The sequence below is a fragment of the Castanea sativa genome, chromosome 6 (assembly GCF_040712315.1).
Source record: "Castanea sativa cultivar Marrone di Chiusa Pesio chromosome 6, ASM4071231v1".
In the NCBI taxonomy this organism is placed as follows: domain Eukaryota; kingdom Viridiplantae; phylum Streptophyta; class Magnoliopsida; order Fagales; family Fagaceae; genus Castanea; species Castanea sativa.
In genome coordinates, this window is record NC_134018.1 from 61,272,431 (window position 1) to 61,284,914 (window position 12,484).

A 12,484-nucleotide genomic window follows, 5' to 3' on the forward strand; every position below is an offset into this window, starting at 1 on the left:
AACAAATTTATTAAAAATTTATAATCTTTTTTATAGCTTTATCTCATTTTTTAATACCAAAACCAAATAATTTTTTCTCAGGCTATATTTTTTTTATAACTACAAAAACCTGAATTTATACAATTGATAGATGATATGACTATTGATATTTGATCACATTTAAATTTTGCAAGTATGGAGAATATTCAAAGATAATGTGATCCAACAATTAATTTATCAAAATTCACATCTAATAAAAAATTATTGATTGGTGTAACATTACTTAGAGTCACACTAGGTATAACTTGAACTCAACCCATATATATATATTCCCAAAATTATAAAATTGCACATTTTAACTTTAACTAAATTCAATTTAATCTTGTAACTACTTATTCATTTAATTTAGTCACCTAACTTTCAACTTTATTCAATTTAATCCTTTTATCAATTTCTGTTAAATAGGTTACCGTTAAGTATCCACAATTGACAACGTTTTATATATAAATTAGTTTCTTTAATTAAAAAATCCAAAAATTAATAAAAAACATTTTTTTGAAATTAAAAATTAAAAACACTTAATAAATTAATTTTAGTTTCAAATGTAAAGGAAAATAAAAAGGAAGAACAGATGCTCAAAAAATTTCTATCACAATACAAAATTTTTAGACAGATTCTTTTAAAAAATCATCTACATATTCAATAAACAATATCTATCAAAATACATTAATTATTTCTTATAACACAGATTCAACCAAATATAGGCAAAGGTGAGAGTGGATCTCCTTGTCTTATTGAAATTGAAACTTTTCCCCTTAGTTGACTTCTATTGTGCTAGATCATAAGGAACTGTTGAATAGAAAGTGGGAAGTGAATCCGCAATACATGTCTGGTGAAGCCAATCAATATGACAATGTTTTTACCTAAAGAAAATAAGAAATAGCAGTCTGCAGTCAATAGGAATATCTGTGTATAATATACTAGTTTTGGTGGCATGCAAGACACATGTTACCCCTTGATTGCAAAACTTAAGATAGGCTTCTATCTAAAGAATTATGAGATCATATACTTAAAAATACATGTCATACAATGCTAATCTTGTTTATATAAAAATTTTGATTACACACAAACTTAGAGCAACTGTTTAACATATGAAATATCAATTTTTCTATGATAATTTTTTATAACCTATTTTCTAAAGGCAAAATCCACTCACTAAAAACTTTTAAGAATGATATTGAATATCATTATCCTACATTCTATAAGTCTCTATGATGTTTAGCTTACTTAGTTTTTAATAGACAACCTTTTACGCAAGAAAATAAATAATAATAAAAATAAAAACAAGATAAGAAAATGCATATGTGCAATTGAAGTCTCCATTGGATAAAATTATAGGTCTAGAAGATTAAAAACTCAATAAATTGTGTTCTGTGGGTAGCAAATAGAATACCTTATATCATGAGTTCAACTTCCCAAGCATGACAACTACATAAAACTCAAAATACATGAACAAGATTTACGAGATATTAAAATCCAATGGGGTATTATAGATATAGTACAATGAAATATTTTAAGAATTAATCATAAGATTTCATTAGAGTATAATTTAGAGAATAATAGTAGGGAGTATTTGCTAATTTCTAAAACATAAAGGGAAAATTGTTTGGTTTTATAGTTTAGGGGGACTTATAAACTACCCAAGTATAAAGGGAGAAATGACATTTTCCCCAAGTATTTTTGTGCATAAAACTATACACACACACACTTAAAGTGGTGCGTAAAAAAAGAACAAACAAATAAACAAAAAGCCAACCCAAGAAAATAGTGCATGAAAATAGTGAATTTTTGCTCACTAAAGGTGACTAATCCAAAAAAAAAAAAGTCTAGGAATAGAACAAAATGTCACATCTATTTCACAAAACCTTTATTTTTAGTTGTAGTTGCAATTGGTTTAATATTTTATTATTTTATTTTGACTTATAACGAACTTATGCTTTCGTAGTTGTGAAAATATTATAACATCAAAAAAATGCCCCAACATTTTCTTAATACCTTTATTTTCAGTTATGATGGGTTTTGGTTTAATATTTTATTATTTTATTTTGACATATAAGGAAGTGACACCTTAGTAGTTGTGAAAATATTGTAACAATAACAAAATGTTATAATATTTTCACAATAAATATTTATTTTATTTTGACCTATAAAGAACTAACAACTCAACAATTATGAAAATATTTTGACAATTTATTGTGCCATTATAACTATTTCTAAACAAAAATACTATGTCAGCACATATAAACATATTTAATAAAAAAAAGAAAAAAGAGAAAAAATAGCAAATTCAAAGTATCAAACGAATGTCAGTATATATAAATATTAAAATAAAAAAAAAAGTAGAAAGGGAAAAAGAGATCGGTTGAAACAGTGAGTTCTGACTCACCAATTGATTAATCAAATGGGCCTCTTAGCCCTCTTTATATAAGTGTTACAGGTTTAATTGGTAGCCTCTAATTCTCCTTATTTAGGTAATATAATTTTAAAATAAAAAATATTGCATTTATAATATTTTTACAACACTTTCACAACAAATCTGAGATAATAAGTTGTTATTGATTCTAATTTGAACTTATCATTGAAATTATTTTTTTCTACTAATTTTAGTCAATAATAACCTGTTATTTAAGATTTATTGTGAAAATATTATTGACATAACATTTCTTTATATTAATTTTTTTTTTCATTTCTTATCTAAACTCAAAATTTTAAGTCAATAAAAGACAAAACTACACTAAACCAAAGCTACTGTAGAAAAGCTCTGGTAAAAATGCTCATTCACTATTTTTATATAGTTAGTACTTAGAGCAACCATATCAGCTCGTGTAAAAGATTCCGTCTATTTTACACAAAAAACCTACTTTTAAGATTTTATACATTCATTTTTACAAAACACCTACATCAGTTCATCTATTCTATCACCTCTATTAATTAAATAATCGATTTCCTCACTTTTTTATTATTTCTCTCAACTGCCAGACTATATACGCGCACCTCGCTCTCTCTCCTTCTCTTCATTTTTGATTTATTTCGCTCTCTCTCCTTCTTTTCATTTCTCTTTCGCTCTCTCTCCTTCTCTTCTTTTTTGATTCATTTCGCTCTCTCTCCTTCTCTTCATTTCTCTTTTGCTCTCTCTCCATCTCTCTCCTCTCTCTCTCTCTCTCTCTCTCTACCCATTTTAGATCAACTCTCCCTCTCGATCAACTCTCCGATCCGCCTCGAGCCGCTCCGATCCATGAGCTCCGAGCTCTGATCCACTCTGATACGCTCTGATCTACTTCGATACGCTCCGATCCACACTCTGATCTACTCTCCCTAGCTTTGATCCGAGCTTCGATCTACTCTCCCTAGCTCCGATCCAGTCAAGCACCGATCAAGCTCCGATCAAGCGCCGATCTGTGTTTGTGTATCTATGTTTTTTTTTTTTTTTGAGCAAGTGTATCTGTGTTGATTTTTTGTGTGGATGTGTTTGTGTGTGGGTGTGTTTGTGTGCATTTGAGGAAAACGAAGAAGATGAAGAGTTGAGTTTTAGCTGGGTTTGTTGAGCACAGAAAGAAGAGAGAAAAAAAGGAGCAAACGGAAATGATAAAATAATGGGATAAACTAGCTACAGTAACCATGTTAATATACATGGTTACTGTAGCTCGGGGATAGATTTACAAAATTTTAGACATTTTTAAACCCACTGATGTAAGTGTTTTTTTGTTCAAAATGTGTAAAATTGATAGTTATGTTTATTTTAGAAACTTTTATATTAATTGGTGTGGAAGCTCTTAGTAGATATGTCCTTATTGTTTTTACCAACTTTTGTTGTGGGACTCTAATCGCTCAAGTTTAAGTCAAATATGTACGCTAAATATCGTTTGGACCATTTGCTTTTGCTCCTTAGTTAAATAAATCTCCCAATTCATAAAAAAATAAAATAAATAAAGAGTACACAAGTGATACATGTCATTTCAGCTTATTTATGTTTGCTTCTTTTAAAAAAAAAAAAAAAAAAATTTTTTAACAAACTCCAATCTTGTTTTTGAGCATCATTGCTATCCAAGGCCTTGCAAGAAGGCCCATCTCTTTTGGAAATAGCAGGGATATGATCACGCAACAAACGGAACAAATTAGAACAAAAAGCCCATCGTCCAATAGCCTGACTTCATTTTCAAGTCCCAGGGCCCAAACTTTGAGCCACACTTTCTTTACAATCAGACCCCAAAAAACTGGATCACGACCCCGGCCCAAAAAAAAACCCCGATCTGGACTAAAAAGCAAACTCACAAAAAGAGAGAACAAAGGAAGAAGGAAAACACACCTGAATACCTGATGGGTGTTTTAACTTTTGAAAGAAGGTAAAAGTTAATGGATGTCTTAGTATATAGAAATTATTTTTAGAAATATTTTATAGAAAAATGGTAAAATTTTTTTTGACAGATTTTATATTTCCTTTAAAAGTGATGTCTTTTTTTTAAAATAGTTTGTTAACAATTGCTTTAAGGACATTTATTAACATGACTCTTAATAGAAAGATCAATCTAATAACGTCTTTCCTGTTACTTTAAAATTTTAAAATTTCAAGACAAGTGAGAATTTATTATAGTATCAAATTCAAAATAGATGATTATGAGTTTGAAATCGAATCATGCTTTCGTTTTGCTAACCTATATTTATTTTATTTAAAGATAGAAACGCTAAATTGAGATAGAAGGGACTACCTTGTTTGGCATTAGATGCTTGGGACCAAATATTGTTTCCACTTTAGATAAAGAAATTTTGAGGTTGATATAGAAAGCTTCTAATCTCTTTTTCAGCCCGTAGATGCATATACATAATAAATTAAACTCACCTGGACATGACAATCTCTTTGTGGCTTCAGCTTCTTTCACATCTTTCTTCATTTCATATAGTAAAAATTGAAATTCACTGCTAACCTCTTGTGGTAGCTATTCACTTCAAATAATTTATCAATTTGTGAATGGTATTATTCTTATTAACATTTGATAATTCAATATCAGCATAGGAATGAAGAATTCATGTGACTGCATAGTGTTTGAAAAAAATAGAAGTCAATGTTAATAGTGTCGTAGCAACATCTAGCTACTAGTTTGGGTCCCAAGTTTCACCATATGATATACAAAACAATGAGACAAGGAAAGAAAAATGGGAAAGAATATTACTTATTATAGTAATCCAACTTGAAGTCCATTGTTATATTTTGAATTTTAGGTCAAAGGGATAAGCATCTTAAACTATAAAAAAATCACATGACAAAATTTTATATTCAAAAAAAAAGAAAAGAAAAAAAAGAGGTTCACTATTCCACAAATTTTGGTGAAACAAAGACAGTACTATTTTTAACATCTTGCAACTTTTTCTAAGGTCAAATCTACTCAAACTCTTTCTAATTAAAAACATAGCAAAGAATGCATTTTTCATGGAGAAATTTACTCAAACAAACATTTTTCTACAACACATGTTGGGCATGCTTTTGCCTTTCAAATCCAGATACACAAATTAAATTATACTTAGCATGAGAACTTTAAGACTTTTGAAATCGGCGTTTATAAAATAATAAAAAGCCGTATCAACCATGCTTTTGTTTAGATGCCTCAGAATAATATCATTTAGAGGAAAGAAAAAAGAGGGTGAGAAATGAGAATGCCAAAATTGAAATTAAGTGGCATATATAAGTGTAACCCAACCAAACCGTAAGGACTTTTAGTGTGTATGAATGCGACGTAGAAATCAATGTTCAGAGATCTTATAAATTCAACTGCATATATATATGCCTGATGGTGTCTAATTAAGATTATATATATATATAAATTAATTAATGATCAATGATTTATGTTGCACCATCTTGCATATTGGCTATGACCTTTTAATATTACTTTTATTTTTATTACTAGCTACTAGGGTTGCTTCTTCTCAGGTTGCTAATATGTATACAACTCCTGTACGAGTGTTTGTTACTATTCATTAACAATGCCCTTTTTATATATATATATATATATATATTCTTAGAAAATACCAATTTTTATCTTCCCAACTACAGTTCGTATGTTTATGCCCTATTATTCTGCGAACCCAAGACAAATTCGTCATAATATTCTACTTGGTACGTAAAAACATAGCTTTGACCACTTAATTATCTCTTATACTAATGTAACCATTTTTAATTTGTGGGTATATTAGTTGGCATAATTGATAAAATCTTTTATTTTTTGTAATATAATTAGGGTTTCTTTTTGATAATGAATCCTGAATGTTATGAACATATAAAAAGATACCAATCAATTAACCTACAATGTTCTTGACTTAACAATAACCTAAACACAAAGAAACTACCAATCAAACCAACCCCGATGTAAAGAGGTATAACTAATTATAAGAGAAGGGAAAGACTTACCTCTCTCATTACGTAAAACCCTTAGACTCTATAAGCCTCCGGTGGACACACACCTAAAAATGAATACTTATTTTAATTCAAAATATATAATTTGACTAACAAAAGTGCTCAGTACATGCATGTACATTGATCCTATTAAAATTTTAAAACTCATGTCTTGCTCTCGCTTTCATTCTTCTCGTTTTATTAATTTATATCCTAGGTTTTGAAGGGTTAAAGATCCTAAAATAGATTTTAGTTGACCAGGGCTGGTTGAATGGTGGAGCAAGAGGTGCGGTCGCCTAAGGCCCCAAGTAAAAAAAAAGGCCTCCAAATTTTAACCAATTGGGTTATTTATAATCAATAAATAAAATTATATTTTTTTACCAGAGGAAAAGCTAATAAAAAATAGAGAAAAATGTAACGTTCACGATATTTTTCGCAACACTTTTACAACTAATTCTAACTAGCAAGTTGTTACAACTTGTTATTGATGGCAAAAAAAATAATTATAGTGATATTTTCAAATAGAAAATAAAAAGCAACTAAAAACCTAGGATTTGTTGTAAAAAATATTGTGAATGTTGTACTTCTAAAAACAAATAATAATAATAATAAGAGTTTAGTTAGCAAATTTTTACTAGTTCTCATATAAGTTTACTACTAACACTATTCTTTTACTTACCACTATCAATCTACCGTATTAACAAGTATGAAAAATTTTGTTAAATTTTTTTTGTCTATAAAATTTCTAAAAACATAAAAAATTCTACATAGTTCATGTAAATGTTAATTAGTAGTAATTTTACATCTAAAATAAGATAATTAATTTTCGCCTTAGGCCTCCAAATATATCAAGCCACCACTGTAGTTGACCAAAATTTATGAAAGTGAAATGGTATGAAAACTGCAAATGATTTGAACGAAGAGATCATTGCTGTTGCTTTAGATATTCATACTTCTCAGTTTAAATTACCTTGGTTCAAACTTTAAAGTTTAATATCAGTCCTAAACAAGTAAAAAATTTTTTTTTTTAAAATTTTATTTTAATCGCTTATTATAAACACCAATTTAAACTATTTTCTAGAAATTTTTAAAAAAAAGATTTTTTCCTTGTAATGCTGTTCTACAATTTCTGAAATTATAAATAACATTTCATTTTACTAGTATATATAATTTATTTATTCACTAATATTATTTTAAAATTTATCGGATGAATTAAAAAGCGATGATACAAATAAGCTTAAATAGTACTGTAATACTCAAGACTTTGAAAACATGCCTAATTATAACTATTTCAGGCAGCCATTATCCAGATAAAATCTTAGTCGCCTTTGTGTCATCATGAATAAAATCCTGTGTCTCACTTTTAGCTTAGCTCCACAAATTGCAGCCTATCGCACGATTTTTTTTAATAAAATTTTTATAAATAAAATAAAATAATCAAATTTTAAATAAAAGACAAAAAAAAATCAGATATATGACATTTAACAAATGTTGTATTGAAGAAAGTGAAGCATTCAAATGGGATATGATTTTTATTTGTGTTGCCACCATGTGTGGCTTAAACAAAATGATAATAATAATAGTAATTTGGCTGTGAAATCTACTAAAATTGAAGAGTTTGGGGTCAATTTCTTGGATCATTTTAAATAATTCTTAACCAAAAAAAAAAAAGAATTTCCAAATTAGATCTCAAACACCTGAATGATCTCTTGTGCCAATCAAGTTGTAAATACAATCGAATCACTTATCAAATCGAGTATCACAGAGTCCTTCAACATCCCAATTCTTACCAACGTTCAAAGTTCAAATATTTTCCTTCTTAAATTTATTTGCTGTAAACCAAGCAAAAAGACTTATATAATATATAACTACCCACCTTCTTTTATAAAAAAAAAAAACTACCCACCTCCCCTATCAAGATCTTCACCATTTCAAAGAAAATGAAAAAGGGTCATTTCATAATTAATTTTGTTACAACTTTAAAAGATAAAAAATGTACATGATATAAGTATATTACATCTTTTAAAATATCATTTTATCCGCGTAGTGATTGGCTGTGATTCATGTTATATCATATGAACCTTTAAATTTGTAAAACATGAAAGAAAATATTACATAAAGATGCCAACTATATCATATTCCGAATTAAGTCTCATGTTTTTAATTTTTTTCAATTAAAATCTCAAACTTATAATAAAACTGTTTCAATTTGAATTGTATGTTCATCTCTGCTATTCATTTCCGTAATTCTAGAATAAATAGAGTGAAGAAAAATGTAAAAATGTTGATAATTAAAAAAAAAAAACCTAGATAGCCACTTTGATTTTCTAGCAACCATTTTCTCATTCTAAGTGAGACTTTCTCGCTAATTGGAGATTTCTCTCTCCACATTTTTTGTTCAATAGTTAATTAATTGATTTCCAAACAAATATGGAATAAAATGAAGAATTTAAGCTATTTGCAGTTTTCTTTGCCTCATTACCGTCGAATATAACGAAAATGAATATAAAAAATGAACAAAGACTTTAAATTGAAACGATTTCATAAATCTAAAGCTTCTATTAACAAAATAAAAAACCTAAAACCTAAAATAAAATATAATAGAAACTTTGAGCCTTTTTTAATATAAAATTTCAAAAACTAAATTTTCATTTGTGAAACATACTCTCCACTTAGAGCATCCACAGCAGTGGAGCTAAAAATTTAGCAATTTAGCTTCACCAAAAGTTACTTTATCTATTTTACCTACACACATGCTGCAGCAGTGGATCTATTTTAGCTTTCAACACAATAAAATAATATAAACATCACAATAAAATAATATATCTACCACAATAAAATAATACATCTCACTACAATAAAAACACCACAATAAAAAAGTAATGTGAACGCAAAATAAAAAATTAATTTTTTTTTAGCTCTTATGAACAGTGCACATCTATCTATAGATGTGCACTGTAGCAATGAGCTAAAAAAAAATAGATTTAGCTCCACTGCTGCATGCTTCTTTTTGATCTTTTAGTAGAGCTAAAATAGCTATATAGCTATTTAGCTCCACTGCTGCAAGTGCTCTTAAACAGGGACCCTGTCAAATGATTCTTTTCCCTATCTATGCGCACACATGCACATAGTGCCTTGTACTCCTTGAAAAGACATAGGTCTTGTCTTAGCATAGGCCATAACCTCTCATTAATCCCTCATTTCCCATATGGGCAATTTCTTGCTGACTGCCGTTCCTTTATAAAGGAAACACCATCACTCACTTTCTGGCAAATTAGCAAATTGTAGAAGTGGGAGTAACTTCTTTTTCTTTTTATTTTTATTTTTATAGAAGATAGAATTTCTACTCTAGTTTAATTTAAGTGTATATGTGTATAAAGTTTTCTTCTAGAGACTTAAACCTGATCCTTACCTCCACACTCTATAAGCATTTATACTTATATAAGCATTAATACTTATATTTATACCTCTCTAAGAGTGCGCGGTAGTAAAGTGGGAGTATTTAAGACAAGGAGAACAGCTACAAATACTATTTAGTCAGAAATATGCTTTTAATGCTCTCTATATGAGCCATACCGTTCTCAAGTGCATCTATCAAAATCATATTACATAAATCTTGGAGAGGATTATATATAGGAGAATGTATTATAAGAGAGTACCGTATTAATGAGAGTGCCATAGAATGAAGATTCATATTCTCTTGCAGAGTACAATTCATGGCTTTTGCCTGTTACTAAATGAGGGAACTAAATCTTGCAATAAGCCATAATCAGGAAGTTGAAACTGCTGTTGGGCACTGAGGTTTCGATAGAACATGGAATTCGGATCAACTTGGTTATTTGTTGGAAGAAACTGAGTGAGTAGTTGCTGGGGAAAGCTTGGCCTAATCGAAGCGCACGCCAACAAAGAAGGCGACAACATTCCAGCAGCGTTTCCTCGAAGGGTTGCCGGACATTGATGGTTGTGCTGCCCCTCATATGTTGTGATAACAATCGATGGATCCTGGAAATTTCTTTCAACACGTTTTTTCACGGTGCACTTCTGACTGGTGCATCTGTAATAACTTCTGCATTGGCAAATAAATTGAAAAAGGTTTATGACATTACACTTAATCTACAATGAAGTTTGATAAGTCTCTATTTGCTTGAATTTGACCTGAAATGATGAAACATTGAGTGTAACAAAATGATTTTGAGGCTAGTAATGTCTAAAATTAATGCAAGTAGGGTTATGAACAATGTTATAAAGTGCAGTGCTATTAGGTAGATATGGCCTTTGTTAGTAACATAAAATGACAAACTTCCGCAAACATATCTCAACGAACAGATTAAGTCATTGCATCAAACAAAGATTATTGAGATGGAGATTATATAACTTATTGAATTATATATTAATTATACTACTTGTTTATGTTGGCAAGCAGAGGACATTGATTTTCAATTTTCTGTTTTGTGTTGTACCCGCAGATAAATGAACAAGAGCTAGTACTACAACAACTACAAGCCTACCTTGGATAAGGGCTATTCTTGACAGCCTTCTGTCCATACTTTCTCCACCTGTAGCCATCTTCAAGGTGATCGATCTCACTCTTAGTCAAAAAGGCAAAACGTGGCTCCCTTTGCCTCTTCTCCTTCTTTTTCGGCTTGTTCCTGAAAAATCAACATCATGAACAGTCAATTTTGAACAAAATTAAACCCAGTTGAATCCAAATGGGAAAGCATCCAGTGAATTGGTCCTGAATATACTGTATTCTTCCCATAAAATGACAAGCTTGTGTTTGTTTTGGCTTTCTAGATCTTCTAAATTTATAAATATACTTTTTTTTAAATGATTTTCCCAGAAATTTAACATGACATTGGAAGAGATCTATGATTCAGGAATTTCATGATAAATAATAATCCTTTCCTTGTTGTGTACTGAAAAGTCCTATAAATAGTATATGAGTTGAAAAAAAAAAGTAATAAAAGATGCATTAGTCATATGGAAGGACTTGAAAGTCTACCCTGAGAAATTATATGATACTCAAACCCTATTAACAATATTCCATGAAGGTAAAAGAAGATCCTGACTAACTTGCAAGACCTTTACCAGGAATTATAAAGGAGAACCAAAAAAACCTACGCTTTCTTGGACTTTGCTTCATCACCATCTTCTTCACACCCTTGTGGTTTCTTATCTTTCTTACTCTTATCAGATTCTTCCTCGCCTGCTGCTGCCTCGTTAGATGAAGAAGCTGAAGCCGAAGAATTAGGCGTGGACGGGTTTTCACTGGTGCCGGCTGAGTCTCCCATGGCTGCTTGCTTCTTCAGATTGGTATCAATTGGAGTAGATAGATGATGATTTTGATGACCAGATGGTGAATTACAAGACATGTCAAAGGCTCTTGAGAGGGTGTTGTAGTCCATAGAGCCATGTAAGCAGTCAGTGAAGGTCATGAATGAGGGATCAAGGCCTTGTAGGGTTTGTGTGACTGGGTGATTGTACACTGAGGGATTATTATCATTAAAGAATGGAAATAAACTTGACTGGTTGATTTCATGTTGATTGTAGAAAAAAGGGTCTTGGTGGTATAGATCCTTCTTTTCTTCGGACATGGATGAAAGTTGAGAAGAAATGTTGCAAGGGAGAAAAAATGAGGATGAGACTTGGTAAGATGGAAGAAAAATGACCACACTAATCAAAGCTTTGAAAGAGAACTTTGGTTAAGGTCTTTACTTTGTTCTTACAAGCAAGATAGCTTTTTAGTTCCACTTTTATTTAGAGAGAGAGAGAGAGAGAGAGAGAGTGAGAGAGAGAGAGCTTTGGACGTAATTTGCTGCTATCTAGTTTATCTCCGGTAATCATATCAATGATATCATGATGAACCTAAGGCTTTTTTGTGGTGAGTGTCTGTCTAGTGTTTACATTGAAGTGTATAATTAAAAAGTAGCAACTAGACAAATTTACTTATTTTCCAATAAATTGTCTAAAGTTGTTAGTTGTTTAATAAAAAGAAAATTTGAATAATATTTTTAACAATGGTTACCAAATTTAGTCCATAATTTTTCCAAAAAGAAGGAA

At 30.0% G+C, this 12,484-nt stretch overlaps 1 protein-coding gene across 1 annotated transcript; it reads right to left on the bottom strand.

Annotated features, from left to right (window-relative positions):
- Positions 1 to 9,925: 9,925 nt before the first annotated feature.
- LOC142638778 (WRKY transcription factor 28-like) lies at positions 9,926 to 12,156 on the bottom strand. Its single transcript, XM_075812842.1, has 3 exons — positions 11,546 to 12,156; positions 10,933 to 11,073; positions 9,926 to 10,490 (listed from the first exon to the last, which is right to left on the bottom strand). The coding sequence occupies exons 1-3, from the start codon at positions 12,016 to 12,018 to the stop codon at positions 10,139 to 10,141; spliced, it is 966 nt and encodes a 321-aa protein (XP_075668957.1). The 5' UTR covers positions 12,019 to 12,156; the 3' UTR covers positions 9,926 to 10,138.
- Positions 12,157 to 12,484: the final 328 nt, after the last annotated feature.